This window comes from Hemicordylus capensis, chromosome 3, assembly GCF_027244095.1.
Source record: "Hemicordylus capensis ecotype Gifberg chromosome 3, rHemCap1.1.pri, whole genome shotgun sequence".
NCBI lineage: Eukaryota > Metazoa > Chordata > Lepidosauria > Squamata > Cordylidae > Hemicordylus > Hemicordylus capensis.
Genome location: NC_069659.1, coordinates 292,147,804 through 292,175,795, shown reverse-complemented (window position 1 = coordinate 292,175,795; position 27,992 = coordinate 292,147,804). Strand labels below are relative to the sequence as shown.

Below are 27,992 nucleotides of genomic sequence, written 5' to 3'. Positions count from 1 at the left end.
AACTTCTTGGTTCTTAATCACCTCCATTGTTTGGGTTGGTTGTTTTTCTTTCTGGGTCTGTGTGACAGTTGTCTATAGGAAACAATGAAGGAGGCCCAGATTCCAGCGCTTAGGCAGTAATGTGTCTACTCAGAACCCTAAGGTAACAGCAAAGACCGGAACTTGTGTCCCCCCCCCCCCATGCAGGTCTTTATGTGAAGATGTGATTTTTAAAAACGTGTTAAAATAGCAAATGTAGTCCTTAGCCATTCTCTCCATCTTGAACGTGGAGAAGTATAGTAAAAGTGTTACTACAGAGGTCGTGGGAGACTGTGACAGAAAGGGTGGTTTTCGACGCTCTGAAATGTGGTATATACTGTTAATGTTGAAGGCTTAGAGTTGGGAATGTGTCTGTCACTCGTATTTTGGCGGCTGAAATCTTATGCATAAAACATTCCTCAGGTTGTAGCAAAGATCAGTCAGTTGCTAACTTGCTAACCCGTGCTAACTTGGCAAAGAGGCACCTTTACCGTGGTGATTCTCTTCATTTAACAGGGGGAGAGTAACTGGCCCTATCCAACCCCAGCACAGTACCTCCAGTGACTGTTGCTGGTGTCTATCTTATGTTTCATTTAGATTGTAAGCCCTTTGGGAACAGGGATCCATCTTATTTATTTATTATTTCTCTATGTAAACCGCCCTGGACCATTTTTGGAAGGGCGGTATAGAAATCCTATTATTATTATTATTATTATTATTATTATTATTATTATTATTATTATTATTATTATTAATTTAAAAACTGCTCCTCGCTCTCGAGGCCCCCGCCCCCAATACCTGCGCGTCACTTACGCTGCGTTTTTACTCCTACTAGCAATGTATCAAATGAAAACCCCAAGTATTCCGGAAGCTTGGCAGAATATGTCCCTCTAGTCTTTTAAATGTCTATGGAGCTTGCGAAGCAGTCCGAGGCATCTGTTGAATAGGTTGTGCCCGCCCCTGGGGGTGATTGACAAGACAGAACTCCTTCTCCTCTACCGTGGAGTTTTTAATTTAATTTAGAGCTTTGAGTTATAGAACGTTCTAGCCCCGCCCTCTTAGGTGACGGACAGATGAAAGCGCTTGAGTTGTTTCTAGACTGCAAAAGGTTCCCTTAGTCACGCCCCTAAAGGAATGATTGTCAGGCGCAGGTCTGGCACCGCCTCAGGAGGGGAGAGCAGCAAATGAACGCGGGGTTGATTCTGCCTTTCAGGGATGATTGGCAGCTACGTCGGCCTTAGCGGGAGGAGGAGGAGGTAGCGGCTCAGGCCGGCAGCCGCCGCTGCCGCTGCGTTTAAGGTTGGATGGATTTGTTTGGGGACCTTCCGGAGCCAGCACCTCCGGCAGCCGCAGGTGAGTGGATAGCGCCCTATAGAGCCTTAGGCTCCGGAGGCTGCCAGAGCCGCGCCTGAGCTTTTTCTCCCTTTCTGGCGCCTTAAGTTCTCTTGTGTGCCTCGGCACAGAAGAGCAGACGCGTGCGTCCGGAACATATACACAGCCATGCAAAAACCGCACACACACAAGGGAGGGGGAGGGAGAGGCTATAGGTGGCTGCAGTGCAGGGTCTTTTTTAATGTACCCAGGATTAGCCCCGTTTTTCCAAACACGGCAACACGCATGCGCACCTGTAGTCCTACAGAGGCACGCGTCGCGTATTGACATAGGAGCGCACGCACGGCACGAACGGCGTCTTTTGCTTGGCGCGTGTACGCGCACACGCGTGCACAAAGGTTACTGTCCCGTGGGTGTGGTGTTACTGTTCGATAACGCCACCTCTTATCCACCCACCCCATCCCCAGTTCTGCTGCTAGTCTTGGACCTGTTGACTGCCCGAATGGGAAGGAGCAGTTTATTCCGTAGGAAAAGACAGGCACGGGAGGAGAACTTAATTTAAAAAAAAATCTTCCTGATGTGATTACTGTGTGCTTCCTAACTCTGTGTTCTAATGTGTTTTTAGAGAAAGAAGGGCAAAAAGGACCATTGCTTTTTGATGATCTCCCACCAGTCAGCAGCACTGACTTCGGTATGATGCTTCCTTCCTTCCTTTATTTGGCTTTCATTGATAATCTTTTCTTTTTGCTGTTGTGCAAAGTTTCTTTTATTAAACATATTCTGCTCTTTTTACCTGATAGAACATTCAACTGTATGACTTAAAATACCACACTTACAGAGAAACAGCGTAAAAACAAAAGCATCACAAAGATGTTAAAAGCCAAGTTAAAAATAAAAGGGCAAGGATGCTTTCCTCTTCAGCCTGTCCCAACCAGTTGCCTTATCTGTGCTTGCTTGGAAACAACCCCAGAAGATCTTGTAGGCAACCCTCCAAGCCATGTTATCTCCTGTTCACCCCACCTTTCTATGCATGATGAAACCTCTGCTCTTTAAGAGACTTGCTGTTCTGACAGGGGTAGTGCTTGGAGTAGCCTAACCTTCTCTTTCTCTGCGATTGACTGCTGTGGCGATACACTGAGCCATTGTTCCCCTCTGTAGTTTGCCCCTTGACTTCTTCCCCTACCCTCATACAGACCTCCTTCCTTCATCGCAGGGCCTTGGTACTCCTCATCTCAAAATGTTTAGCTATAACTTCCTATGTTTTCCAGCTATATTCCTGAGCCTTCTGCAGAGCATTCAGGGTTGCTAGCTGTTTGTTACAGGGGAAGTAATTGATAATACAAAAGTTGACTGCAGTAGAATGAGAGACTTGAAACTGCCTCCTTGCTTGTGTCTTATTATGATTCCTCAAATTAAGAGCATCCTCCTTTACCCTGTTTGTGCTATAATCTGTCAATATAGATGCCCAAAGCAGTTGTGTTCATGACTGCTCCACAACTGTGCTGCTTGCTTTCCTTGATGGCATGCCCAAACCTGAGAAGCATCTTTAGAAAAAAGCCCTGTTGGAAGTTACTGTTCAGACTGACTTTGAAGCCAAGTAGCCCACTGTTGACAGATAACAAGTATTTTAATGTGGTATTTATTTATTTATTTATTTATTTTTACATTTGTATCTCGCTCCAAGGAGCCCACATGGTTATGTTTGTTCTCACAACAACCCTGTGCGATAGGTTAGGCTGAGAGATAAGTGACTGGCCCATTGTCACCCAATGAGTTTCATGAGCAAAGATTTGAACTCTGGTCTCCCCAGTCCTAGTCCAACATTTTAACCACTACACTATGCTGACTTTGTGAATTACTAGTGAATAAGTTCCACTGAAGTCAGTATGACTTGCTTCTAAGTAAACATGCATAGCATTGGGCTCTCGGAGTTATTCTGAACAAGTAAAAGTAAAAGGAGAGCCAGCGTGGTATAGTGGTTAGAGTGCTGGACTACGACCAGGGAGATTCAAGTTCAGATCCCCATTCAGCCATGATACTAGCTGGGTGACTCTGGGCCAGTCACTTCTCTCTCAGCCTAACCTAATTCACAGGGTTGTTGTGAGGAGAAACTCAAGTATGTAGTACACCGCTCTGGGCTCCTTGGAGGAAGAATAGGATATACATGTAAAAATAAATAAAATAAAAATAAAAGTCTGCCTCATCTCATTAGGCTGGTGTTTTGATTTCATCTGTGAAACTGTCTCAGATCTGCTTGCAGTTGGACCTGGATTGTAGCCATGTATCTTCTTGTGTTTTAGGAGCAGGAGGTTCTTTGCTTTTTGATGACCTCCCACCTGCCAGCAGTGACCACTCAGGTGAGTTACTGCAGTAGTCTTCATGTTTGTTGCCAGTAGATTGCACTACCATACGGTAGTAGCGTCAAAAACTTAGACAGTTAAGCATGCTAGAATCCCACCAAAGCCAGTTAACTTCAGGGCTGTGCATGAAGTAAAAATGAGACCTGTCATCTGTATAGCACTTTTTAGTGTTCAGAGTGCTTCACATATACAGGAGACCCATGAATATAACAAGTTCAGCTTTTGTGGTTTTGACTTTTTTGCAACCAGCTCCCTGGTACACAAACTTGGTTATTGCAGGAGTAGTTTTGGTCTTTTGTGGGGTTTTCCAGTTGCAGTTTAAAAGTTGGAGGGGGGGGAACCCTCTAACATCTTAATCTGCAGAAGGTCTGGTGTTCGGCTGAACTGTGCACATACCTAATCCCCAGCCCCGCAAATGAGCAGCCCATGTTGCTGCTTACCTTAGAAGGGGCTGGAGACTTAAAAGTAGTTTCCCAATCTTCCAGGTTAGTCTTAAGTTTTGAATATCATTGTTTTAACTGTTGTGACACTTTCATGAAACACTGTCACTACAGTATTCAAGGGTCTCCTGTATTATCTTCAGAAATCCTGTAATGTTGATGTTCCTGTATTGGAACTGAGCGAGGCTGAGAGAAAGTGAATTGCCTAAGGCTACCTAATTAGTTCATGGCAGAGATAAGATTCAAGCTAGGGAACTACAGGTGAAACTTGGAAAATTAGAATATTGTGCAAAAGTCCATTAATTTCAGTAATGCAAATTAAAAGGTGAAACTGATATATGAAACAGACGCATTACATGCAAAGTGAGATAAGTCAAGCCTTAATTTGTTATAATTGTGATGATCATGGCGTACAGCTCATGAAAACCCCAAATCCACAATCTCAGAAAATTAGAATATTACATGGAACCAAGAAGACAAGGATTGAAGAATAGAACAATATCGGACCTCTGAAAAGTATAAGCACGCATATGTATTCAGTACTTGGTTTGGGCCCCTTTTGCAGCAATTACTGCCTCAATGCGGCGTGGCATGGATGCTATCAGCCTGTGGCACTGATGAGGTGTTATGGAAGACCAGGATGCTTCATTAGCGGCCTTCAGCAATTCTGCATTGTTTGGTCTCATGTCTCTCATCCTTCTCTTGGCAATGCCCCATAGATTCTCTATGGGGTCAGGTCAGGCGAGTTTGCTGGCCAATCAAGCACAGTACACTGTATACTTTTCAGAGGTCCGATATTGTTCTGTTCTTCAATCCTTGTCTTCTTGGTTCCATGTAATATTCTAATTTTCTGAGATTGTGGATTTGGGGTTTTCATAAGCTGTACGCCATGATCATCACAATTATAACAAATTAAGGCTTGACTTATCTCGCTTTGCATGTAATGCGTCTGTCTCATATATCAGTTTCACCTTTTAATTTGCATTACTGAAATTAATGGACTTTTGCACGATATTCTAATTTTCCGAGTTTCACCTGTACCTGAGTCATAACTCAGTCTCTTAGCACTATACTGCTGTGCTAATTGGTGATGCAAAAATAGCAGTGCCAAGTGTTGAAGTGTCGCTTGACAGCTGCTGCTCCTTGCTCACCTCTAGCTATTGTTTAATTTGTCATTCAGTTGACAAATGGTTTGGTTCCACTCTCTTATGTGGTACATGTCTTAATCCTGGAATTACATGTCCAAGGTTAACTTGGGAGCATTGCAGAACCCATTTAGAATGAGAACAATACTTTCTGCAGGTTCCCATTTCCCAAAACCAGGATGCTTTTAGCAGCTGACAAAAGCTTGGATGAAAAGTGCCTCCTCCTTTTCAACTCTGTCCCCGTTACAACCAGTGTTCCCTCTAACAGGGATTCCCAGATGATGTTGACTACAACTCCCAGAATCCCCAGGCAAAGGCCACTATGGCTGTAGTGAACAACATCTGGGTATCCCTGTTAGAGGGAACAGTGGTTACAACATCAGTTGGCTATGCTCTAGTTCAGAGATTCACAAAAACTCTCAATTGGGTTTGGGCTATGTTCTCTCTTACTGTTGAACCACTTGTATTAGGAAGATGAAATGTCACATCAGATATGTTAATTTTTAGAAGTACACTTATGTTATTCCCCTTCTGTATTTGAAACACTGCAGATAACAGAGTGTGCACTGATTTTTAAATAGGAAAATGAAGGTTGTGCTCACTTCTATGAGCTGTAACTGTGAAGGTTCTGGATGGGCATTCTTGAGCATTGCTTGAAAAGCATCGTTGCTTGAATTCTGTCCTGCCTGGGATTAGCTGCTTGTTGTTTCTGGCCAGCTTCTGCTGCCACCACCAAAATCTATAGTGTGTTACCACTTTAAGTATATGCATGCTAATATGCTTGTTGGAGAGCAGATGAGAACAGTGCACCATGGGAACAATAGACGGATTGTGAAATGAGCACACATGCCCTATTCCTATGGATTTTTTGTGATTTCAGTGGGACCCAAGTAGAGGCCTAACTCTGTATTGCACCCATATGTGAGTAACAGAACATTGATCACCTTATTTTTCTTTAGGAAAAGCAGCTTTGGGGAAAGGCACTTTGGAGTGGAGAGGTAGTTGGTAGAGAATGGGTTAAGCACTTCTCTTACTCACTGCATCTTCTTTCCAAATCAGCCCTCTTCTGAAACTGCTTTTTCATATCTGCAGTGTGTGGTTGGGCCCACAATGTTCACAAAATTGCGTGCAGCCTTAAGTATCAAAACCTGTGAAGACTTCCGTTGGCTTTGACTTGAATGTAGTAGCAATAATAAACTCCAGGATAACCCTTTTTAGTACACTAGAGTAGCAACTATAGTACAGTTCTGTCACAGCAGAATTTTAAAAGGAATAATTGTGTGTGAGAGCAGTAGAACCTGCTATAATGACAATGTTTTGTTCTCTAGCTTTGCATCCCACAGAGCAAGTTTCTCCTCCAGTGAGCCATGGGAAGGGAGAGAAGAGAAAGTCCATTGAGGGAGAGAAGAATGGGAGTGAAGAACTTGTGGAAAAGAAAGTTTGTAAAGGTTTTCAGACAGTCTGAAGCCACATTCTCTATTTTAGTGTTGCTTTAAATTTTAGGACAGGGGTGAATTAGTTTCCTCAATATCCTACTTGTGGCTACTCCACAATATCCTACTTGTGGCTACTCTTAGGGAAGGGAGGGAAAAGCTGTCTGTGGGCAGAGTCCTTTCTGAGAGCACTACCAGTGTATATTGAGTTCTATTTTCTTCTTGTGACAACCATGTGAAGAAGGTTGGTGGTGGTATAGTATGTTTTTGTATTAAATTTCTAGGTTACCTTCCAACTAATTCAATACTCAAAGCAACATGCACAGTTCAAAGACAGAAGCTGTGGTCTGTCTATATAAGCTTTGCAGCTGTGTGCAGATTTAAATGCAGGCCCAAGTATTTGCATTCTGTCCACTAAACCCTACAAGCTTCCTTATGCCAAATATCTTGGTGTTGCCTGCACTGTGGTCCTGCTGCTACTATGCTGAACAGCCCATTCTGTCTACTTGTCTCCCCTGCTTAAACATGTCGTAAGAACAGCCCTGCTGGATCAGGCCCATCCAGTCCAGCATCCTGTTCCAAGTAGTGGCCCACCAGATGCCCTCTCTCCTGCTGTTGCTCCCCTACAACTGGTATTTAGAGGCTTCTTGTCTCTGAGGCTGGAGATGGCCTACAGCCACCAGACTAATAGCTACTGATAGACAAATTCATGGAGGACAGGTCTAAACCCCTTTTAAAGCCATCCAAGCTAGTGGTCATCACCACATCCCGTGGCAGAGAATTCCATAGTTTAATTATGCGCGGTGTAAAAAAGTACTTCCTTTTATCAATCCTAAATTTCCCAGCCTTCAGTCTCATGGGATGACCCCTGGTTCTAGTGTTGTGAGAGAGGGAGAAACATTTCTTTCTGTCCACTAACTCTACTCCATGCATAATTTTATATACCTCTATCATGTCTCCCCGTAGTCTCCTCTTTTCCAAACTAAAAAGCCCCAGATGCTGTAGTCTTGCCTCATAAAGAAACCCCCTGATCAACTTGGTCGCCCTCTTCTGTACCTTTTTCCAGTTCTACAATGTCCTCCTCAAGATATGGTGACCCAGAAGCACACAGTACTCCAAATGTGGCTGCACCATAGATTTGTATAAGGGCATTATAATATTAGCATTTTTATTTTCAATCCCCTTCCTAATGATCCCTAGCATGGAATTTGCCTTTTTCACAGCTGCTGCGCACTGAGTCGACACTTTCAACAAGCTGTCCACCACGACCCCAAGATCTTCCTGGTCAGTCACTGACAGCTCAGACCCCGTCAGTGTATATGTGAAGTTGGGGTTCTTTTGTCCCAGTATACTTCACTTTACACTTGCTTCCATTGAACCTGTTTTGTCGCCCACTCACCCAGTTTGGAGAAAGCCTTTTGGAGCTCCTCACAATCTGTTTTGGATTTCACTACCCTAAATAGTTTAGTGTCATCTGTAAATTTGGCCACTTCACTGGTTATCCCAACTTCTAGATTGTTTATGAACTAGTTAAAGAGCACTGGTCCAAGTACAGATCCCTGGAGGACCTCACTTATTCCTTCCTTCCATTGTGGAGGGAATTTAGCCTTTTTAGCTAAATTCAGCCAGCCTAGAGTGGAGCAGCCAAAACTTAAGTTCTGTATTTCACATCTGAATTATAACTACAGTAGAATGGTTCCATTCACATCTTAGTTTTGCATTATTGCCTTTAGTTGCAATTCTAAGAGTGCACCAATTTAGCATGTTCTTTCTGGTGCACCTGTCAGAGGTGAGATGTGGGAAATAAGCTAGTATTGTCTTGAGGTTCTGGAGTTAATTTTCAGTGGGTTCGAGCTCAAGTGAACAGCCTCTTATAATTCTGTAATCCTATCTACTTTCAAGCTGGGCATTATCATTGCTTTCTTTTCTTTTATCAGTTCTGTATAATATTCGGCCTATTCTGTTAAAGTAAGGTAGAGGGTGCATGCATACTTTATTAGAACTACAGTGATATTTCCTAATGGATACATCAGCCACAGGACTAGCTAAAAGTTCGTAGGATGAGGAATATTTCTGGCCAGTGTTTTTTTCTTGGAGCAGAATTATCACTGTTTGAAATCTAGTTTCAAGCGTGCTCAGGGATTGAATTGTGCATGTATCTTTGCTATGTTTCTTTCAGGCTCGGCAGGTATTCTTGACTTGAGGGGCTATGTGGCAGAGAGGAAAGGTGAGAGAGAAGAGATGCAGGATGCCCACGTTATTCTGAACGATATCACAGAAGAGTGCAGCCCTCTCCCCCCTCAGATGTGAGTCTTTCATTTTGTCTGTACTCTTGATTCGTGTGTATGCACATTTCCTTGCACTTTGTGGCAGAATGCCCTTTATTGCTCTGCATTGAAAAGGAGTTCAGAACTGCCTTTCAGTTGGTTTAGCACCTGGTATGATGCCTTTTGCGGTGGTGTGGTCATGCACAAGCCCCTCAACGCACCATTCCTCAGAAATGCTACTGATTTTAGTAAGTGCTTCAAAAAGCTGGGTCCAAGTATCTGGAAAAAGCAAATCAAAATGAATGGCTTGCAGTTCTTAAGATTCCAGTAATGGCACTTATGGAAGAACCTAGGAACTGGGCAATCCATTTAAGTATGCTGTTAATGTTTTTCAGAAGCGTTAGTAATTATTTGGGATATAAGCTATTTGAGAAGGACTTTAGTTAAACTAGAATTTAATAGTGAATTTGAAACATTGTAAGCCAGTTTCATGAGTAAGCCAGTTTCATGATTACAATGAAACACTGTAAGCCAGTTTTCAGTCACCACTACAGATGTGCACAAACTGGAGGCCCTTTTACGGACCTCTGAACTAGTTCGAAAGTCCAGCGGTTCAGCTGGTTCTGAAGGTGGGGGGAAAAATAGCTATAATGTCTGGGGAGGGTGCTCCCCCCTTCATTTCCCCCCACCGGCACTGTGTTAAAAAACGGTCCTGCGGGGCAGCAGTGTATCTCCTTGGTGCACGTGAGACCAGAAGTACCCCTGGAAGTACCTGGTGTGCATGTGCACTGGGTACTTCTGGTTCGACATGCACCAGGGTGGCAAGGAGGTATGCTGCCACCCCGCAAAACCATTTTTAACACCATACTAGTGGGGGGAATGCGGCAGGGGGAGGGAGGGTAAGAGCACCTTCCCTGGTTCTTAAAGCTAACCCCCCCCCCCCTCGAACTGGCAGTCGCCGGTTCCGTACACATCCCTAGTCACCAACTTTCTCCCCCCCCCCCGCCCCCCACCTGGAGTCAGGGTTGATTTGATTTAAATCACAATTTAAATAGCTTCATAGAAGGACTCAATTTTAATGATTTAAATCACAATAAATACATTCTTGTCTAATATAACCTTAATACATACTCAGATATAGATGTAGGGTTCATTTTTAGAAGGTAGGCAAACGTAGGCACACTCTATAATAGGTACACATCTCTCACAATGCTGTTTCATTCAGGTATCTAGGCCTTACATTTCATTGTTGCACTGTGTGCCTTTTGCATGCATCTATGCATACAGGAACTTCATAAAAATTTTCCTAAATGGGTGGTCTTTTACAGCTTGCTGCCATGATGGGTGTTTCCCTTCAACAATAGAGGATATACTTGGAAAGTGTTTCCTCTGGACTGCTGAATATGTTCTGTTCATTTTTAGTTTCACTTGCTGTTTCCCTCCCCTCCCCATTCTGTGTGTTTATATCCAGAATCATCCTCCTTGTTCAGATCTACTCAGTCTTCTCCCCCCGCCTCCATTCTTTGACCTTCTTTGTCTTTGCACCTTTGAGGGGGTGGTGAGCAATTGCTTGAGAGAGAGAGAAAGTATGTGTGTGTGTGCATGCTGCATATACACCACCTGGTGCTTTCCCAGACAGCAGGCAAAGTTGTCCCAAAAAACCAACAGAAACTGGATTCTCTGCTGCTGCAATCCAAGGGCGTCTCATGTGCGGGTTATGCTTCTCACGTGGCTCTAGAAGGCAGGACTATGCTAATTGAGTAAGAGCCTTTAAGACTGGGGGGGAGCATGACCCCACCCAGTTCTTTTACTCTTGTGTCAGCTCTAAGGCAGCTCATTCTCAATCTCTGATAATTCTTACTGACCGTTCTCACACTTCCTTCTTAAATTCCTCTCCTGGTTTTTGTTCTTTGATTCTCATTTCTCTTTTCTACATGCCCCCCCCCCCAATCCTCTTTGTATCTCTAGCCTCCTGCACCCAGCTTTTTTCTTTCGTGCTTGTGCCCAGCCTATTCTTTTCCTTCCAATACCCAGCCTTTCCTACCCTCCGCTGCATGGAACAATACAGACACGTGCTGCACATTCGGGTTCCGAGGGGAAAAGGCACAGCATAGCCTAGCAGAGGCACTTAAAGCACCCAGTAACCCGTCTCTGAGGCCGCATTACCAAGTTGGCTCTCTAGAAGGAGGAAAATCTGAGCAATGCGCAGCCCCCGCCCTACAGCTGACGGGCAGTGTTTTAGAACTTGAGCCCCAGCAGTCGGATGTTTCAAACAGCCAGAAGGTGGACCAGGCCTCGACCTCACTTTCCCACCAGCATTATCAGCTGACCACCATCGTTGGCAGAAGCCCCGCTTTCCCTGCCTGCTCTGAGAAGCTTTGCGGGATGAGCAGCAGACCAATCCAATGTGGCTTAACATCAGGGGTGACAGAGACGTGCTGGGCCACGTCACAAAAAGCAGCAGCAGTGCAGGGGAGCACAGGATCGAGCCAGGGAATGACCAGGGCGGCAGCAACCCAGTCTGTAGTTACCAGGAGCACAATGGCTGGAACTACCACTTATTTGGAGAGCTCGACCCATGCTGGGTCTCTGATTACCTCTTCTCTCCCCTGACACACACACACACACCCCCAGGCCTGGGCATCGGGAGTAGCTACAATTCCTCAGCCCACCCTAGCTTCCAAATCTCTAGATCAAATACCTCCCAGATATGCCACCTACCGTACTTGGCCCTCCTGGTTTGTTGATATATTGGCATATTCTTTTGAGTGCTATAACCAACTAAAATAAAAAGAAAGAGGGCTAGGAGGGACCCATCCTCTTCATCAAGCGCTTCATCCTCTTATCATAGGCCTCTGTCCCTAAGAAGGCAAAGGAAAAAGCACAATCATTTTAACAAATCAAAAAAGGTAAGGTCTAAGCCCAGACAAAGGGAAAAGCGTGTATACTCTTCTGAACTCTCAGGCCCCAATTCGCTGGACCCTAGAGAGCTCACTCCCAGGAACCCAAGTGGGATGCCTCAGAACCCCCCAGACAGGGCCCCACTTAACCCAAAGCCCACTAATACCTTGATTGAACAGCCCATTCCTAGGGATGACACTTCAGATGATCCTGGGGACCCTTTGGGGGGCAATGACCCTTAACAACCAGACAAGAGGGAGAATGGTTCAATGGGCAAGAACTGGCGTGTTTGGAAGCCCCCCAGAGACTTTTCCAAGCTATAGACTTTGCCACTCTAACCAACAAAACAATAATGTGCTGGGTCTTACTCCCTCTGCTCCCCAGGAATCCCAGCCCCTAAGCAAAAGTGTGCTAGTATTCCCATTTCCAAAGTCAAGTAATATACTCCTCCCAATCCCAAAACAGTTTGTGGAGGCTGCTAAGAGTGAATGGAAACTTTCCACCTCTGCCAGTAACTATAGCCAACAAGCTTTATGCCTTTCAGCAGGAGAGGAAAGAGATCTTTGCCACACATCCCACTGATGCACCAGTGGTGGCTATGATTACTGGTTCGGTATTGACCAGGAATGCAGAATCCGCGCTAAAAGACACTGCTGACAAACGCATGGAAGAGGCTATGAAACATGCTCACAACTCTACTGCCCTAGCAATGAGAGCTTTGGCAGCTGCATCTATGGTGGCAAAGGCTTCTCTCATTTGGCTAGACGATTTAATCCAAGAACCCACCTCTGACCCGGCCTGAATGCAGCAAACACTATTACACAAAGCACAAGCCTTTATCTGATCTTGTTTTTGTTTTTTTACATTTATATTCTGCTCTTCGACCAAGGAGCCCAGAACAGTGTACATAGTTATGTTTCTCCTCACAACAACCCTGAGAAGTAGGTTAGGCTGAGAGAGAAGTCACTGGCCTAGAGTCACCCAGCAAGTATCGTAGCTGAATGGGAATTTGAACTCTGGTCTCCCTGGTCCTAGTCCAGCACTCTAGAGCAGCCACAGCCTCAGTTGTGAGCTGCCACCACTTATGGCTAAAATACTGGCAAGTTGACACTACTTCTAAGAGCAATCTTGCTGCTGTACCTTTTGATGGAGAAAAACTCTTTGGAGATGAGGCCTTAGATCCTCGTAGAATCTAAAAACAAAAAGAAATCCATGCCCTTTTCAGTAGGGATGTGCATGGAGGCACGGTCCAGCACTGGAGGGAGTCTAGCTTTAAGGGCGGGGGGTAGTACTTACCCCTCCCGCCGCTCTTCCCTCTCTGGCGCTGCACTTCAAAGCAAGGTTTTGGGGGCGGCAGCGTTCCTCCCTGCCGCAATGGGCGCGTGCATACCGGCAACTTCCGCTTTTGCCAGGCAACGGCGGGACCAGAGGCAGCAGGGAGGAACGCTGCCGCCCCCAAAACCTTGCTTTTAAGTGCAGCGCCGGATTCAGTATCTGTTGTCAGTAGGAGCTATAGAGGAGGTTCCAACAGACCAGCAAGGGACAGGCATCTATTCTATCATTTTCACGGTCCCCCAAAAGGTGCCTCTCTATGGGTGGTGTGGGACTTAAAATGCCTCAACCGCTTCATGAAAAAGAAAACATTCCACATGGAATTCCTTAGATCAGTTGCGGAGGCCCTTCAACATCTTGACCTACTGACTTCCGTAGATCTGAAAGAGGCCTACCTACACGTTCCGATACACCAAGAAAGCCGCCCCCTACTGTGTTTCCTTTACGCAGGGTTGCATTATCAATACAGGGCTCTCCCCTTCAGCTTGTCCTAAGCTGCCTGCATATTTACAAAGATACTGTCCCCAGTGATAGTGCATCTTCAGCTCCTGGGTGTCTGGATATTTGCATATCTAGGTTATCTGTTGAAAAAATCTTCATCACTCAATCTTCATCAAGCCCAGAGGGACTTGCAGACCATCGTCCGGGTACTCGGGGACCACAGATTCCTGATCAACAGGGAAAAGAACTTAATTCACTCATCTCACCAGTTGCTGCACCTGAGAGTTCTCATTGACATTCAATGGGACAAGCTGTTCCTTCCAACAGAATGCAGGCTCTCCTTGGAAACCAAAGTGCAACAGGCCCTGGTTGTAAGAAAATCTCTACCATTGCTATCTCTTTCCAGGATTCTGGGATTAATGGTAGCAGTCGGTACCATGGGCACGTGTCCACCTGAGAATTCTTCAGTGGTTCCTACTCCCTTTCCATCCAGAGTGAAATCCAACATACAAGTGACACTGACACCGCCAGTACTTTGATCCCTGTGCTGGTGGATCACAGTTCTGCACCTCTCAGTCTGTAAGGAGTTCCTGGGCCCTCCCCGGGTCGTCGTCACCACAGATGCCAGCAAGCGGGGGTGGGGCGCGCGCTGCCTCCAAAGATCAGCGCAAGGCCTGTGGTCAAAAGACAACACAGTATCAACTGGCTGGAACTTGGAGTAATCTGGATGGCCCTACTGGCATTTGGGTTTCTCATATACCACTAACATGTTCTGATACGCATGGACAACACCACAGTGAACGCACATGTGAATCGCCGGGGGGTACCAGGTCAAAATCTCTACAAGCAGAAGCAGTACTCCTGTTCCTCTGAGCCAAAAAACATATGGCTTCTCTTACAACCCATCATGTGCAGTGGGGACCTGAACATGGTGGCAGACTGGCTCAGCTGGACAGAGCTGCTTCCAGGGAAATGGCAGCTAAATCCAGAGACCACCTGCCTGATAGTGAGACACTTCAGCCAGCCCTCAGTGGACCTCTTTGTGATGCCAACCAATGTGCAGGTCCCACGTCTATTCACCAGGTTCCCCTGCCCACAGGCAGAGGCGGTGGATTCACTATTGCACTCCCTGGCTGGGAGGTCTCCTGTATGCTTTTCCTCCAACACCGCTCCTGGCCTGAGTACTGCGAAGAGTAAAGCTTCTCAAGGCACAAATCATCCTAGTGGCACCGTTCTGGCTGAGAAGACCTTGGTTCACAGAGTTCCCCAACCTGGCCACAGCAGAACACCTGCCACTTCCACCCATGCCAGATTGATCCAGGCTGGTTAAAGCTAGCCACCTGGAAACTGAACAGCACCTTCTAAAACAACACGGCTACTTGGCCAAGGTGCAGGACATGATGCTAGCCTCTAGATGTCCTTCCACAAATAGAATCTACCAGTACACATGGAGGGCCTTCCTGAGATGGTCATCAAGACATGGAGTTCCTAAGGGCGCTGCTACCATGAAACACCTCCAATTCCTTCAAGACTGTCTGGACCAAGGCCTCTTTGAGCACGCTAAAGTGACAGGCCGCCTCCTTGGTGGGACTTTTCAGGGACCTCTAAATGCTCTGTGCAACATCACCCTTGTTTGAAATGTTTCCGCAGGGGGGCCACTTTGCTATCTTCGCCAGTGGTCCACTGCTTCCCCACCTGGCATCTGCATACTGTCCTAAAAGCTCTTCAGGGGCCTCCCTTTGAGCCAGTAAACTCCATCCCTCTCGGCCTCCTATCCTTTAAACTGGTTTTCCTCATTGCTGTCACTTCATTTCACAGAGTGTCAGAGCTCAGGGCCTTATCTGTTCATAAAAATCTGTGTATTTTTTCCGAGGGTTCCATTAAGCTTATCCCTGACCCTTTTCCCTGCCCTTTTTTCTCACCTTTTCATATGTCACAGGACATAGTTTTGCCCTATTTTTGTCCAAATCTAACTCGCCCAGCAGAGAAGTCCTGGCACAAACTGGATGTCCGCAGATGCCTGAAGGCATACATCAAATGCACAAAGCATATTAGGACCACAGAATCCCTTCTTGTTTCTGCCACGACCTATGGATCAGACCGTTACTCCCACCACCATAGCTCGGTGGCTAAAGGCATGCATAGCTCTAGCACATGAGTCCCAGAACCTCAGGGAACCCACAAAGGTGTTTATCTACTGCACCAGGGCTGCGGCCACGTCTGCCACCTTTTCAACTAACACCCCTGTCCAAGATATTTGCCAGGCAGCAACCTAGAAATCTCTCTCTACCTTCACCAGGCACTATCTCTGGATAGCGCTGCAGAATTTTTTTAAAAAATTCTATCTGTTTTTTCTTAGGAGTTTTTTCTCCTGTTGCTTGTTGTATGTTTTCTTATTTGAAGTGCTATCCACCTCTTGGCCTAAAAGAACTGGATGGGGTCATGCTCCTCCCAGTCTTAAAGACTCTTACTTAATTAGCATAGTCCTGCCTTCTAGAGCCACACGTGAGATGCCCTTGGATGCAGCAGCAAGAAGAAGCCTTTACGGTGAGTGACCAAGGCTCCATTTATTTTATCCTGGATATAAATCGGGCTACGCTCTTAACCAGTGTTCCCGCTAACTTGGGTTCCCAGATGCTGTTTGTTACAACTCCCAGAATCCCTAGATGCAATGGCCTTTGCCTGGGGATCCTGTGAGTTATAGTCAGCAACATCAGGGTATCCCTGTTAGAGGGAACAGTGCTCTTCACACTTCTCACGTGCGTTAAATGCTCCTTGATAGCTTGCAGGGACTTCAGGGTAAATCTGCCTGATATTTGAATGCACACCCTCCATTCCGGAGAAGATGCAAGATTAAGGACTTTAAAAGGCCTGTGTGAAAAGCAAATGGCAGAATAGGACTGATCAGGTCTGTTATCTCTCATTCCCATATACTGCTATTAACATGTTCATAAAATATAATTAGAAGTTAGGATTAATATTCATGATATCGTTGACCTGGGTTCTTTATTATTATTATTTTTAAAAATCAATTCATAATTATAAAATTCCATTTAAATTTTTTTCCAAAAAAAAAGAAATAATCGATTTTTATCAACCCTGGCTAGGGTCTTCTGATTTTGACACTGAGGACTGTTGCCCACATTCCTACATGGAAGATGATTCTGAAACCCAGTTGTAGGTTTGTCCTGTATTATAATTGCAATAAATGATTTTTCCACATTCCTATTTAGAACTGTGTGGGAGTTTTAGAACAGTTACTGTGTAGGCTTGGTGTATTTGACTCTAAGCTCAGTTAACTGAGTTTGTGTTGGTGCGATTTTGTAATCTTTGTGGAGGGAACTAGTCTTTTAAAAAAAACAACAAAAACCTGATGAAATGGAGTGGGGGCTACTTGAGTTTTCCAGGTACAGATATTAAAGCCTTTTCACAGTTGATATATTTCAGAAGGCTCTTGAACTGTGAAATGTGAGATATGTGGCCTTTTTCTCTCTGAGACTGAAAGTTCCCTTCTGCTTCTCGTCTTCATAAGTGTGGGCCGCAGAAAAGGTGCATTGTTCACAAGGCCAGTGGGAAGGGGCGTTGAGATAGCACAACTGTTTGCCTCATCTGTGTCCCTTCTGCTTCACTGAAAACAAGCCGCTCTGCTAGTGATGCACACTTGGCAAAATCTTCCGTTATCTGGCCAGTTCCAGAGTGGGGTCAGTGTCTCAATGCGTGCCTTCCCTTACAGTACCCGTGTCTCCTACTTTGCTGTCTTTGATGGTCATGGAGGACTTCGAGCCTCAAAATATGCAGCACAGAATCTGCATCAAAATCTGATCAGGAAGTTTCCTAGAGGTAAGGAAGAGGAGAGGAGGGTGGTGGTGGTGTGCTGTATCATCCCTTGAGATTTTCTGCTGAACCTTCTCTCTGAGCTAGTCCTGACATAGAGCAGTGTTGCTGCTGCACATGGGTGAGGTTTGCCCATAAGATACTGAATTTGTGAGTGAAAGGTACCCACTGGCCCCCTTAGTAGCCTTTTGGTTTGATTGGGCATATTCATCGGGTGACTAGAAGTGGTAACATTCTAATTTATAATATTTTCTAAACCACTAAGATCTTATATGGGGGGGCAGTGTATAACTTAAATAAAATAACACATCTCTGAGAATAAATAAGCAGTGTCTGGAGGATGGATTGGGTAACGTTAAGCCTGAGTAGTTGTCTGAATTGCAGAACTCATTAGGATTGTAGACTTGATAATAAGCTGAGAGCAAAATGGTTTTCCTGAGCAGTGATTTGGGTTTGTTCAGCCCAGAATATCCATCTTTTGACTTCAAGCAAGTGGCTGATTATACTTGAGTTTTTTCAGAGGTTTCAGCTGAAAAGTCATCAGTAGTAATAGTGATTCTTAGCATTTGTGTGGTCCTTCTTGAATGTGCAAAATGCTCCTTATGTATTATCTTAATGTCCTCTTTAAACACCTCTGTATGATAAGTGAGCCTTATTCTCCTCGTATTGCAGCTGGGGAGCTGAGCCTGAGAGACAAAGGCTTCCTAAAGAGCTCACGGCCGAGGCAAAATTCTAACTGGCGCAGTCCCGATTGGCAGTAGTGGTATAGAGTACCTTAAACAGCTTTGCCAGCTGTGGCTTTGTCTGAAGTAGTTTGACCTACTTCAAACTACTTTACCCGTGCCCTAATTCCTTTCAGGCTAGCGTCTTGCAGTGCTCTCTGTGGGGTTGCCTTTAAAGATGACCCCAAGTACTCTTGTCTTGGACCCGAAGACTGAGCACATAATTCCCATCTTGTGTGCTCTTCCTTGGCTGCCTGCTTGTTGTCAGGCTCAATTTTAAGTGTTGACATTAGCCTTTTAAAGCCCTAAGCACATTCAGACTGTGGTACCTTGCACAGTGGCCTGCTCAGCACTCAAGATGGGCATTGCAGGCTGTGTTGTCTGTCCTGTCCTTGCATGGCATAGGATGGGTGGCTATAAAAGATGGGGGGTTTTCAGTAGTAGCACAAGATGGTGGAATAGCCGCCCTTTGGACATCCACCTGGCTCCATCTCTTTGTGTTGAGGCATTCTTCCCACCCCCACCCCACCAATGCTGCTGTTTCAGTAAACCCCCATCTTAGTTTGTAGTTCTAATTATATGCTCCTGTGGATCTTGATTTGCTCCTCCTTCTTGTTTGTGATCTTGTTGCTGCTGTTGTAGTTCTACTGTATTTGTGTGTGGATCTTTGTGTGCTGCCTTATGTATGTGTTAAATAAAAAAGCAGGAGATATATATATATATTAATAAATAATATAACAGGAGAGGTGCCCAGTGTGGAAAAGACGATAAGGAGATGCCTTCTTGACACCTTCAAACATACAGATGAAGAGTTTCTCAAGCAGGCCTCCAGCCAGTAAGTATAATCTTGCCAAGTATGTAGGTGTGGTTATGTCAAAGATACCTCTATTGGAATCCACCTAAATGCTCAGAAAAAGCATGTGGTATAGTCCTCCTAGGACTGCTTCTCCTCAAATAGATAAGGGATTGCATGCTTTGAATGCTCCCCCTGCCATCTATCTATCTATATGGGTGGGATGTGCATACACACACACAGAGTCTTCCTTATGGATTCTACCAGTTTAGAATGTGTATTTTTTCTGAATATGTAGGTTGGCTCTTGCACTGAAATTCTCAACTGCACATTCCGCTTTCATGTTTGTACAACTAGAACTTTAAATATTTTAGAACTTGCCTCTAACAAGGGCTTGGACTCCCCCTCCCCCACCCCCTTATTTTTGGTTCCTGCAGGAAACCTGCCTGGAAGGATGGCTCCACAGCTACCTGTGTCCTGGTGATTGATAATACTCTATATATTGCCAACCTTGGAGACAGCCGGGTAAGCAGTACAGGCAGTCACTGGGTTGAGCATGGGTCTTTCTTGCATTGAGTTTTGGAAAGGTGCTGGAGTAACTACCATAGCCAGTATCACACAGAATATCCACCAAATGGTCAGTTGGCTATCTCAAACTCTTTATTCCGTTGTCATCTGGACACAATAGGCATTAGAACAATGCTGTGCATTTCTGGATTTTCTTGGTGAGCTCTAGGTGGTGCTGTAGGCTTGATGGTAGCATCTTCCATGGACTTTAGAAATTTCTTCTGAACTCAAAGCTAATTTCAGGAAATAGCTAGTGTTTCTAACCATCTACATATGCAGCTGATATATGATATGTATATCATATATAACCATCTACGTATATCATATATAACCATCTACGTATGCAGCTGAAAGTATGCACTGCTTAGAGGTTTGTTAAGGAGGGTTAAGCCTTGCATATTTCTGAAACATGGAGTTTTGCAATACTTGCTCATAAAGGTTCTTCTGTCAGTATAGGCCATTCTGTGTCGTTACAATGAGGAGAGTCAGAAATATACAGCCTTAAGCCTCAGTAAAGAACATAACCCAACCCAGTATGATGAGCGGATGCGGATCCAGAAGGCTGGAGGAAATGTCAGGTAACTGTCAGAGGAAACCCATAAGGCAGAGCTGGGGATGAATGCTTTATCTTGAGTCCGGTTTATGGAACGGCTGAATACTCTTAATAGCTTTTCAGCAACAATTAACTGAGACTTGTGGTTTTTTAAAATCTTCCCATGGTGTGTGTTTCTGTAGTGTGGCAAATACCTGCTAATTATACACTATGGGTGTTCAGGGTTTTTTTGAGTGCCCCACCTCCCTTGGAAGCCATAATTTTAAAATTGACTTACTTTGAATATGGCTAAGCACTAATAACTGGCTTGGTTATGAAAATGAATTGTTACTGTAAAATTACTGTCTGCACCGATATGAACTGAACATCAGGATTGGCATCTCAGGCCGCTTTAGTTGGCCTTACACTGTCTCAAGTTCAATGGGTGGGCAGTAAGCAGAGGGCCAGTGTTCCCTCTAACAGGGATTCCTAGATGTTGTTGACTACAACTCCCAGAATCTCCAGCTGCAATGGCTTTTGCTTGAGGATTATGGGAGTTGTAGTCAACATCTAGGAATTCCTGTTAGAGGGAACACTGCACAGGGCTGCCTGGGTGTTGGTACCACAGTTGTGGAGATCGCTCCCCAGGGGTATCTGCCATGCCCCCAAACTCCCAGTTCTTTAGTCATTCTAGACTTTAAAAAAAAAAAAGCCACTGGCAACACCTGTCCGCTATGGTTATTTTCAGTGCTTCCAGGCACTGTTGGGAGCCACAGCTTCAAAAAAGCTATGGTTTAAGAGACACACACACCTCAGCGCCAAAGAACAGGTGAGTTGCTCTGGACAAAGAAAGCTGGATTACAAGCTTATGAAATACGTTTTATTTAACACGCACATTGTATCTCTCAATGCATTCAGCCCTTTTGAAAACAAGCCAATTTTAAACGTTGACCAGATAGCTTTGGTCAAGCCAAATCTTGTTTCTCTGCTGCTGGTGGAGGACATATCCTGTGGGCAATGGTCCCTCTATTTCCCCCCCAATCTCTGAGCGACAGTATCAAGGCAGTGTGTGCACACATGCATTCAGAGTGGGGCCTTCCTGAGTCAACCTGAGCGGGATCTAAAATGAATTGAGCAGACATCCAAAAACTTGTGAGCATGTGCACTCGCCTTAGAGTGAACAGTGGCTGTGGGTTATCCTTCCCACATACTCCTGAGGCTGAACTATAGTAATGAACTGAAAGCTTTAAGAGCCAGTTTATGTATTCCTGCGCCCTGCTCCAGAAACAGCCTCCTCTCTTATTCTTTCCATGGCCTTTACCTCTCTCCCTCAGTCTATTAATTCTTAGGAACATAGGAAGCTGCTATATACTGAGTCAGACCATTGGTCTATCTAGCTCAGTATTGTCTTCACAGACTGGCAGCGGCTTCTCCAAGGTTGCAGGCAGGAATCTCTCCCAGCCCTATCTTGGAGAAGCCAGGGAGGGGACTTGAAACCTTCTGCTCTTCCCAGAGCAGCTCTATCCCCTGTGGGGAATATCTTACAATGCTCACACTTCTAGTCTCCCATTCATATGCAACCAGGACAGACCGTGCTTAGCTAAGGGGACAAGTCATGCTTGCTACCACAAGACCAGCTTTCCTCTCCTTACATTTTGTCTTCTGTTCCTTTTCTTTTTAATCTTTCCTTCTTTTCTCTCCTCCTCATTTCTACTTTTTAAAAAGTCTTTTATTCCTCTATTCACTCCTTCCTTCTATTCCTGGACTCTCCCTCAACCTTTCTCTTCCAGGATGCAGAGACAGGGACTGCTAGTTAGGAAGGCTTGTTGCCAAAAGGAAGGAAACTCTCCAACTTCCTGCCCAAATGGCCCTTGAGCATGCTGAGCACCACCAGGTCCTCGTCCTCACAGCCCCCCGCCCCCGCCCCCGACAACTGGCCTGACCCAGAAGAGGGTCCTTCAAGCACTTCAGCCACTGCCTCATTGGGCTTTTCTTTGCCTTCTGTCCCAGAGGGGCTGAGCCCAACAGAGGTTGCAACAGGTCCTACGCACCCTCCACCTCAGACCCACCCTTCATGGCAGCAGCTGCCTCAGCATCTGCCATTTTGCTGCTGGGGCTTGCGCAATGGGTAGGTGCAGGCACGGGCCAGAAGCAGCCCATAGGGCCTAGTGGCTGAGATTGGCAACAGTTAGGCCAGCTGATGGAAGTCCCGCGGCGGTCAGGAGCAGGAGGAATGCAGCAGCCGGGGGGCGATCAAGTCCTGAGCGGCTCACATCCACTGTGCACCGCCGCCCTGAATAGTGGAGGCATGAACAGGCACTGGATACAGCTCCCACTTTAGGTGGGTGGTGGCAAGACAGCCGGCTTCCACAGCAGTGGAGGACATCATTTCTACAGGACCATTGGAATCGGTGAGACTTGGGCCATCTAGCAACCCCCCTGGAAACTCTCACATAGATTTAACTCAGCCAACACCCCCAATCCCTCTGGGGAGCAATCCATTGGGCCCCATAGCACCTGATATAAATCTCTTGCCTCAGCCAGACCTGAATACTGAGGTCCCACTTGCCTGGCAGACATGTTTGCAAAATACGCTCTCGCAGTTGCTAAAGCAGAAAAGGTACTCGGGGCGGGGTGGGGGGAGCATACGTGCAGAAGAAGGGAGTCTTCCTCTTCCTCTAGCCCAGCCTCCAAAAGATCTAAGTGAAAAAAGAGACATTCTAAGTCACATAGGGCAAACGGACATAAACATTTTTCTGAATTATCGATGATTCTCCTGATCCCCATCCAAATGTACCAAAGGAACCCAAAGGGGCAGATCCAGGGAGCCTAGACCCAGAATGCTAGGTCTTAATACAGGAAATTATACAAAGCCAAAGGGTGCCCCTGCTATATCTGGCTCGCCTACTGGGTCTTATGGTAACACCCCTAGATGCAGTACAGTGGGCCCATTTTCATCTAAGACTCCTTCAGTGGTTCCTCCTATACCAAAAAGCCATAGGTGCACTTTCAGATGTCGCTTTTGCACTATCACCACAAGTTTACCAGTCCCTGTTCTGGTGGACCTCCCCCAGGTTGGCTAGAGCAAGGCAAGCAATTTCTAGACCTGCCCAGCTTAGTTGTAACCACAGATGCTAGTCTCATGGGTGGGGAGCGCACTGTCTCCACCGCGCTGCACAAGGCAGAAGGTTGAAACAGGATCGCACACACAGCATCAGCTGGCTAGAGTTGAGGGCGAGTCACATGGCTTTATTAGCCTTCAAGCAGTTAGTCGCCAACATACTCATTTGGATGGGTAATGTAACTGCAAAAGCCCATGTAAACGGGGTGGGCGGGGGGAGAACCAGGTCCTAATCCTCACAAGAAGCCACCTTCCTACAGTGGGCAGAGTCTAATCTGTCCTCCCTCTGGGCGCACCACATCAAGGGGATCATCAGCTCCCAAGTAGATTGGCTTAGCAGAGTGGAGTCTCGGTCCCCAGGTTTTCTCCATGATCTTGGAGCATTTTGGTCACCCACAGGTGGATCTGTTTGCCTCTCTGAGCAATGCCAAGACGGACAGATTTTTCACCAGATTTCCAGGTTGGGGAGTGAAGGGGTGGGGGTTGATGCTTAATTGAACCCGTGGCCCCCAACGCTATGCCTTCTGGTAACAATGATAAGTCGGTTGCTACACAAGGTGTACTTGGACAGAGTAGAAACAGTCTTCATAGCCCCATATTGGCCCAGGAGGGTCTGGTTCCCAGAAATCTTGCACTTCGCCATACAGGACCCCTGGTTTCTGCCAGTAATCCTAGACCTGCTCCAAGAAGGCCCTGTCCTACACCACAACCCAGCTTGGTTGAAGTTGACCGCCTGGAGACTGAGCAGAACTTCTTAAACCTCCACGGCCACTCACCTAGTGTACTCATTGCCATCTTAGCTTCATGATGCCAATCCACAAATCGGATCTATCAATACGCATGGAGAGCCTTCTTGCATTGGTGCACTACACATCAAATTCGGAAGCATAAATGCAGGATCAGAGCTCTTGGCTTTCCTCCAGGAGGGGCTAGACAAGGGACTGAAAGCTAATACCCTAAAAAGCCAGCAGCAGCTGTGTCCTATCCATGCACATAGCTCAACTTAAGAAATTCATCAGAGGGGTCACTCTTCTCTCTCCACCCATTATACATTGATTTTCAACTTGGAATCTACATATGGTGCTAAAGGCAATACAGGCTCCTCCATTTGAACCTATATGTTGTATGCCCCTAAGGCTGCTTTCATTTAAATTGGCCGCCTGAATTGCTATTACCTGTTAGGGGAGTATCGGTATTACAGGCCCTGCCTTTTTGCAAACATTTGTTTTCCCCCAGGATTCAGTCCGACTCATTCCAGACCCCTGTTTCATTGGTCTTCCATTGTTCACGGGACATCATATTGCCTTCATTTTGCCTGAATCCACTACTTGGCCTGGCACAAATTAGATTATCACTATAGGGATCTATAGCCCTGCACAACAGGGTCTTTCTTCTGTGCAGGCACAGAAGACCCAGTTGTGAGTGACCATGGATCCCCACAGAGATAATCTGTTACAGGTTAACAACCAGGTTTTTGTAGGTGTTTAAAGACTTACTTCAGACGCACAAACTCATTCCGTTCCACAGATTCACTCCTTGTTGTACTTGCCCACCTCCCATGGGTCAGAAGGTATCGGCACCCATCATAGCCAGGGGGATCAAGGCATGTATTACCTTAGCCTACGAAACCCAGCATGTGAAATTGTTAACACATGTTAATGTGTTACTACACATTCCACCAGAGCAACAGCAGCATTTTCCACCAGTGCTCCCATTTTGGAAATCTGTAAGGCAGCAACATAGGCATCTCCCTTGACATTCACAAAACATTACAAGCTATACCTTGTCAGATCTTCTTCCGCATCCTTCAGCAGAAGGATATTGCATCAAGCTCATCCTCAGTAGTCCAGGACGCCCCACCCGGGTTTCTTAAGCTCTGCAAGTCCCATAGGAAATGTCCTCCTCCTCCAGCAGCAGCAAAGATGGGTTACTTACTGTGAAGGCTGCTTTTTGCTGCTGGAATGGAGGCCCTCTCGACCCACCCTATTGGCTTACCTGGATTACTGAGGACACAGTATTTTCATTTGCTCAAGTATGTTACTCCTTCTCCTCCTCTTGGCTCTTTCCCACCCCACTCCACTCTAGTAACCGACTTGGGCATTAGAAACTGGGTTGGGCTATCCTTCCCAGACTCTTAATGCTTTCAGTTAATTAGCCTAGTCCTGCCTCTGGAGCATGTGGGAAAGATAACCCACAGGAGATGTCCTCCATTCCAGCTGCAAGAGGAAGTCTGTACAGTAAGTAACCAATGCTCCTTTTGCTTGGTGAGGACAAATGCTCTTGCTTCTTACCAATACTGTCAGTCATGTTGCTCTTAATTACATAAGAAACAAATCTTCAATAGTATTACTTCAATATGATGTGTGCTGCTGCCTTTAATTGGCCTCATCTGTGACCAATCTTCCAAAAAAGAAGCAAGTTCTCCAGTGTCTCAGGCAGAGGTAACCCTCCTGTACCTCCCTTCTAAAAATACACCTGAAGATGACAGGGACGAATGTTGGCTGTACTCTGCTGCTGTATTATGACACATTCCTATTGACAGTCTTATAAGGAATCTTCATGAGAATTTGTCAAAACCTCAGCTTGTTTTAACTAAAGGTTAGTAAATCCTAGCCTTCTCTTGAAGAAGAAAAACTTATTTTATGTGTTCCCCTCCTGCAATTCATAGATGCTCCAACAGAACAAGGGCTTTCACCTTCGTGGAAGTGGGTCAGGAGACTTTTGCATACTAAATCAGTATGTTGTGTTCAGCTTAAAGCTGGCTTACCATAACCAGAACAAATCTTAATTTGTATTCTAACTGGGATCAAAAGGTGTACTTTACCACAAAGTTTGAGAGCTCTTTAATTTATTGCCTTCACTTGAGTTTTAGAAATGGACGGTAACATGGCAAATTGCATGTAGGCCACCCAAGAAGTATTGTATATGTAATGTGTTTATCCTATGCCTGTTGAGAAGGTTCTGCAGAATTCTCTGCAGCTAAGTCCTAGTACCAGCTTGCTTTAGCCTGACAACTCAAGGGTTTTAAATTGGTGATGTACTGAAATAGCCCTTTTCCTTTCTTTTTAGAGAAGGGCGTGTCTTGGGTGTCCTGGAGGTGTCACGTTCCATTGGAGATGGGCAGTACAAGCGTTTTGGGGTTATCTCGGTGCCAGATATCAAACGCTGCCAACTTACACACAATGACAGGTAAAACCAAATGAAACCTACAGTGAGGAGAATGTAAGCACCAGTAGTGTGCATCTCTTCAGAAGAACAAGCACTGGATTCTAGAATCCTCTTGTCTGAAGGGTTTTGGGTAAAAGTTATCACCAATTGGTCTTCCAGGTTTATCCTGTTGGCTTGTGATGGTCTCTTCAAAGTCTTCTCCCCAGAAGAAGCTGTGAACTTCATCATGTCTTGTTTGGAGGTGAGGGAAAGAAAGGCCTGCTCTTTCACTTGTGTGAGAAATAGTGCTGCTAGTTAAAAGAGGAATGTGGAACTTTTATCTATGTCCACTGGCTTGAGGAATGGCTTGTCCATTCTTGGCCTTTTATCACTGTTGCTTCCTAGGACTCTTGTCACTTTCACCACCACTGCCATAACAATAAAGTAAAGGTAAGCCATCCAGTCGGTGTCGACTCCTGGCAACCACAGAGCCCTGTGGTTTTCTTTGGTAGAATACGGAGGGGTTTACCATTGCCATCTCCCATGCAGTATGAGATGATGCCTTTCAGCATCTTCCTATATCACTGCTGCCTGACATAGGTGTTTCCCATAGTCTGGGAAACATACCAGCAGGGATTCGAACCTGCAGCTTCTTGCTCCCTAGGCAAGTTACTTCCCTGCTGTGCCATTTGGTGGCTGCCAAAACAATAAAAACTTATATTTGCTGCTTACTGAAATGTTACACATATAAGCTAGTTTAGTGCTGCAAGTAATTCTTGAGAAGCTGGCAGTCTGTCTTGTTCCTTTGTTCCTCTCCATTTATCTGCTGCCACACTGGCAGTATCTTTTTTTCCAGCTTCAAAGCCCACTTTGGTCTCTCTAGTTTCCATTGCACATGGAGACTGAACACAGGGTGCTTTTTCAGAGAGGGCTCTGAGGCTGGGAATCTGAAATAAAGCAACTTTATACAGCTTCCATTGCACGGTGTGTACTAAAGCAGGGCAGCACTGTTGAGGCGACACACTGAGCTCTTCACCTTCCTTCTGGCCTTGGAGAGACAGTAGCCTTTTAAAGTCAAAAATGGGTGTGAAAGAACATATGATTTTGCCCTTGCAGTTGAGGGGGGGGGGCGCTTATAAAAACTCTTTCAGGTGACCTTGCAGTTATCTCTCATTCCTTGAGTAACTAAACCAGACCTACAGAAAAAATATTCAAGATTACAGGATGTATATGTGTGCTGAAGTTAATGAGGAAATTACTGTGTCTTATCTGTGTTTTCCACAGGACAAAACTATCCCTACGAGAGATGCCAAATCGGCAATTGATGCTAGGTATGAGGGAGCCTGTAACAGGCTGGCCAACAAAGCCGTTCAGCGAGGCTCAGCAGATAACGTCACTGTGGTGGTGGTCCGGATTGAACAGTGACAGGAAGAATATGTGCAAGTGAGGTCCTTAGCAGCATGCAGTGGATTTAATAGAACCAGTTCGTGTGTCTGTGAGTGTGTGTAGGGGTTGTCTCTTTCTTTTCTGGATGCTCTTATTTGTAAATAAAGGGGTTTTTTTTCTAACTGTTGAGGTTGGTTTATTGTTTCCTAGAATCTCATTTG

The 27,992-nt window shown here is 45.5% G+C and overlaps 1 protein-coding gene across 4 annotated transcripts; it reads left to right on the top strand.

Moving 5' to 3' along the window:
- Window positions 1–28: 28 nt before the first annotated feature.
- Window positions 29–27,953, top strand: ILKAP (ILK associated serine/threonine phosphatase). Of its 4 annotated transcripts, XM_053310263.1 has the most exons (14): window positions 29–142; window positions 1,232–1,371; window positions 1,976–2,041; window positions 3,651–3,707; window positions 6,624–6,733; window positions 7,952–8,012; window positions 8,908–9,034; window positions 17,403–17,509; window positions 18,967–19,060; window positions 19,456–19,543; window positions 20,042–20,163; window positions 26,308–26,427; window positions 26,566–26,647; window positions 27,670–27,953. In XM_053310263.1, exons 2-14 carry the CDS (start codon window positions 1,323–1,325, stop codon window positions 27,808–27,810), a joined length of 1,224 nt encoding a protein of 407 aa, XP_053166238.1. In that variant the 5' UTR covers window positions 29–142; window positions 1,232–1,322; the 3' UTR covers window positions 27,811–27,953. The 4 variants fall into 4 exon arrangements, with proteins under 4 accessions (XP_053166238.1, XP_053166237.1, XP_053166239.1 ...); XM_053310262.1 differs by lacking the exon at window positions 29–142 and having other exon boundaries at window positions 1,121–1,371; XM_053310264.1 differs by lacking the exons at window positions 29–142; window positions 7,952–8,012 and having other exon boundaries at window positions 1,124–1,371; window positions 6,624–6,743.
- The last annotated feature ends 39 nt before the right edge of the window (window positions 27,954–27,992 follow it).

Excerpts from the sequence above, each read along its gene's own strand:
- ILKAP (XM_053310263.1), top strand. The coding sequence starts at position 1,323 with ATGGATTTGTTTGGGGACCTTCCGGAGCCAGCACCTCCGGCAGCCGCA. Across the intron at positions 1,372-1,975 it reads AGCACCTCCGGCAGCCGCAG|AGAAAGAAGGGCAAAAAGGA; the intron begins GTGAGTGGATAG and ends ATGTGTTTTTAG. Across the intron at positions 19,544-20,041 it reads CCAACCTTGGAGACAGCCGG|GCCATTCTGTGTCGTTACAA; the intron begins GTAAGCAGTACA and ends CTGTCAGTATAG.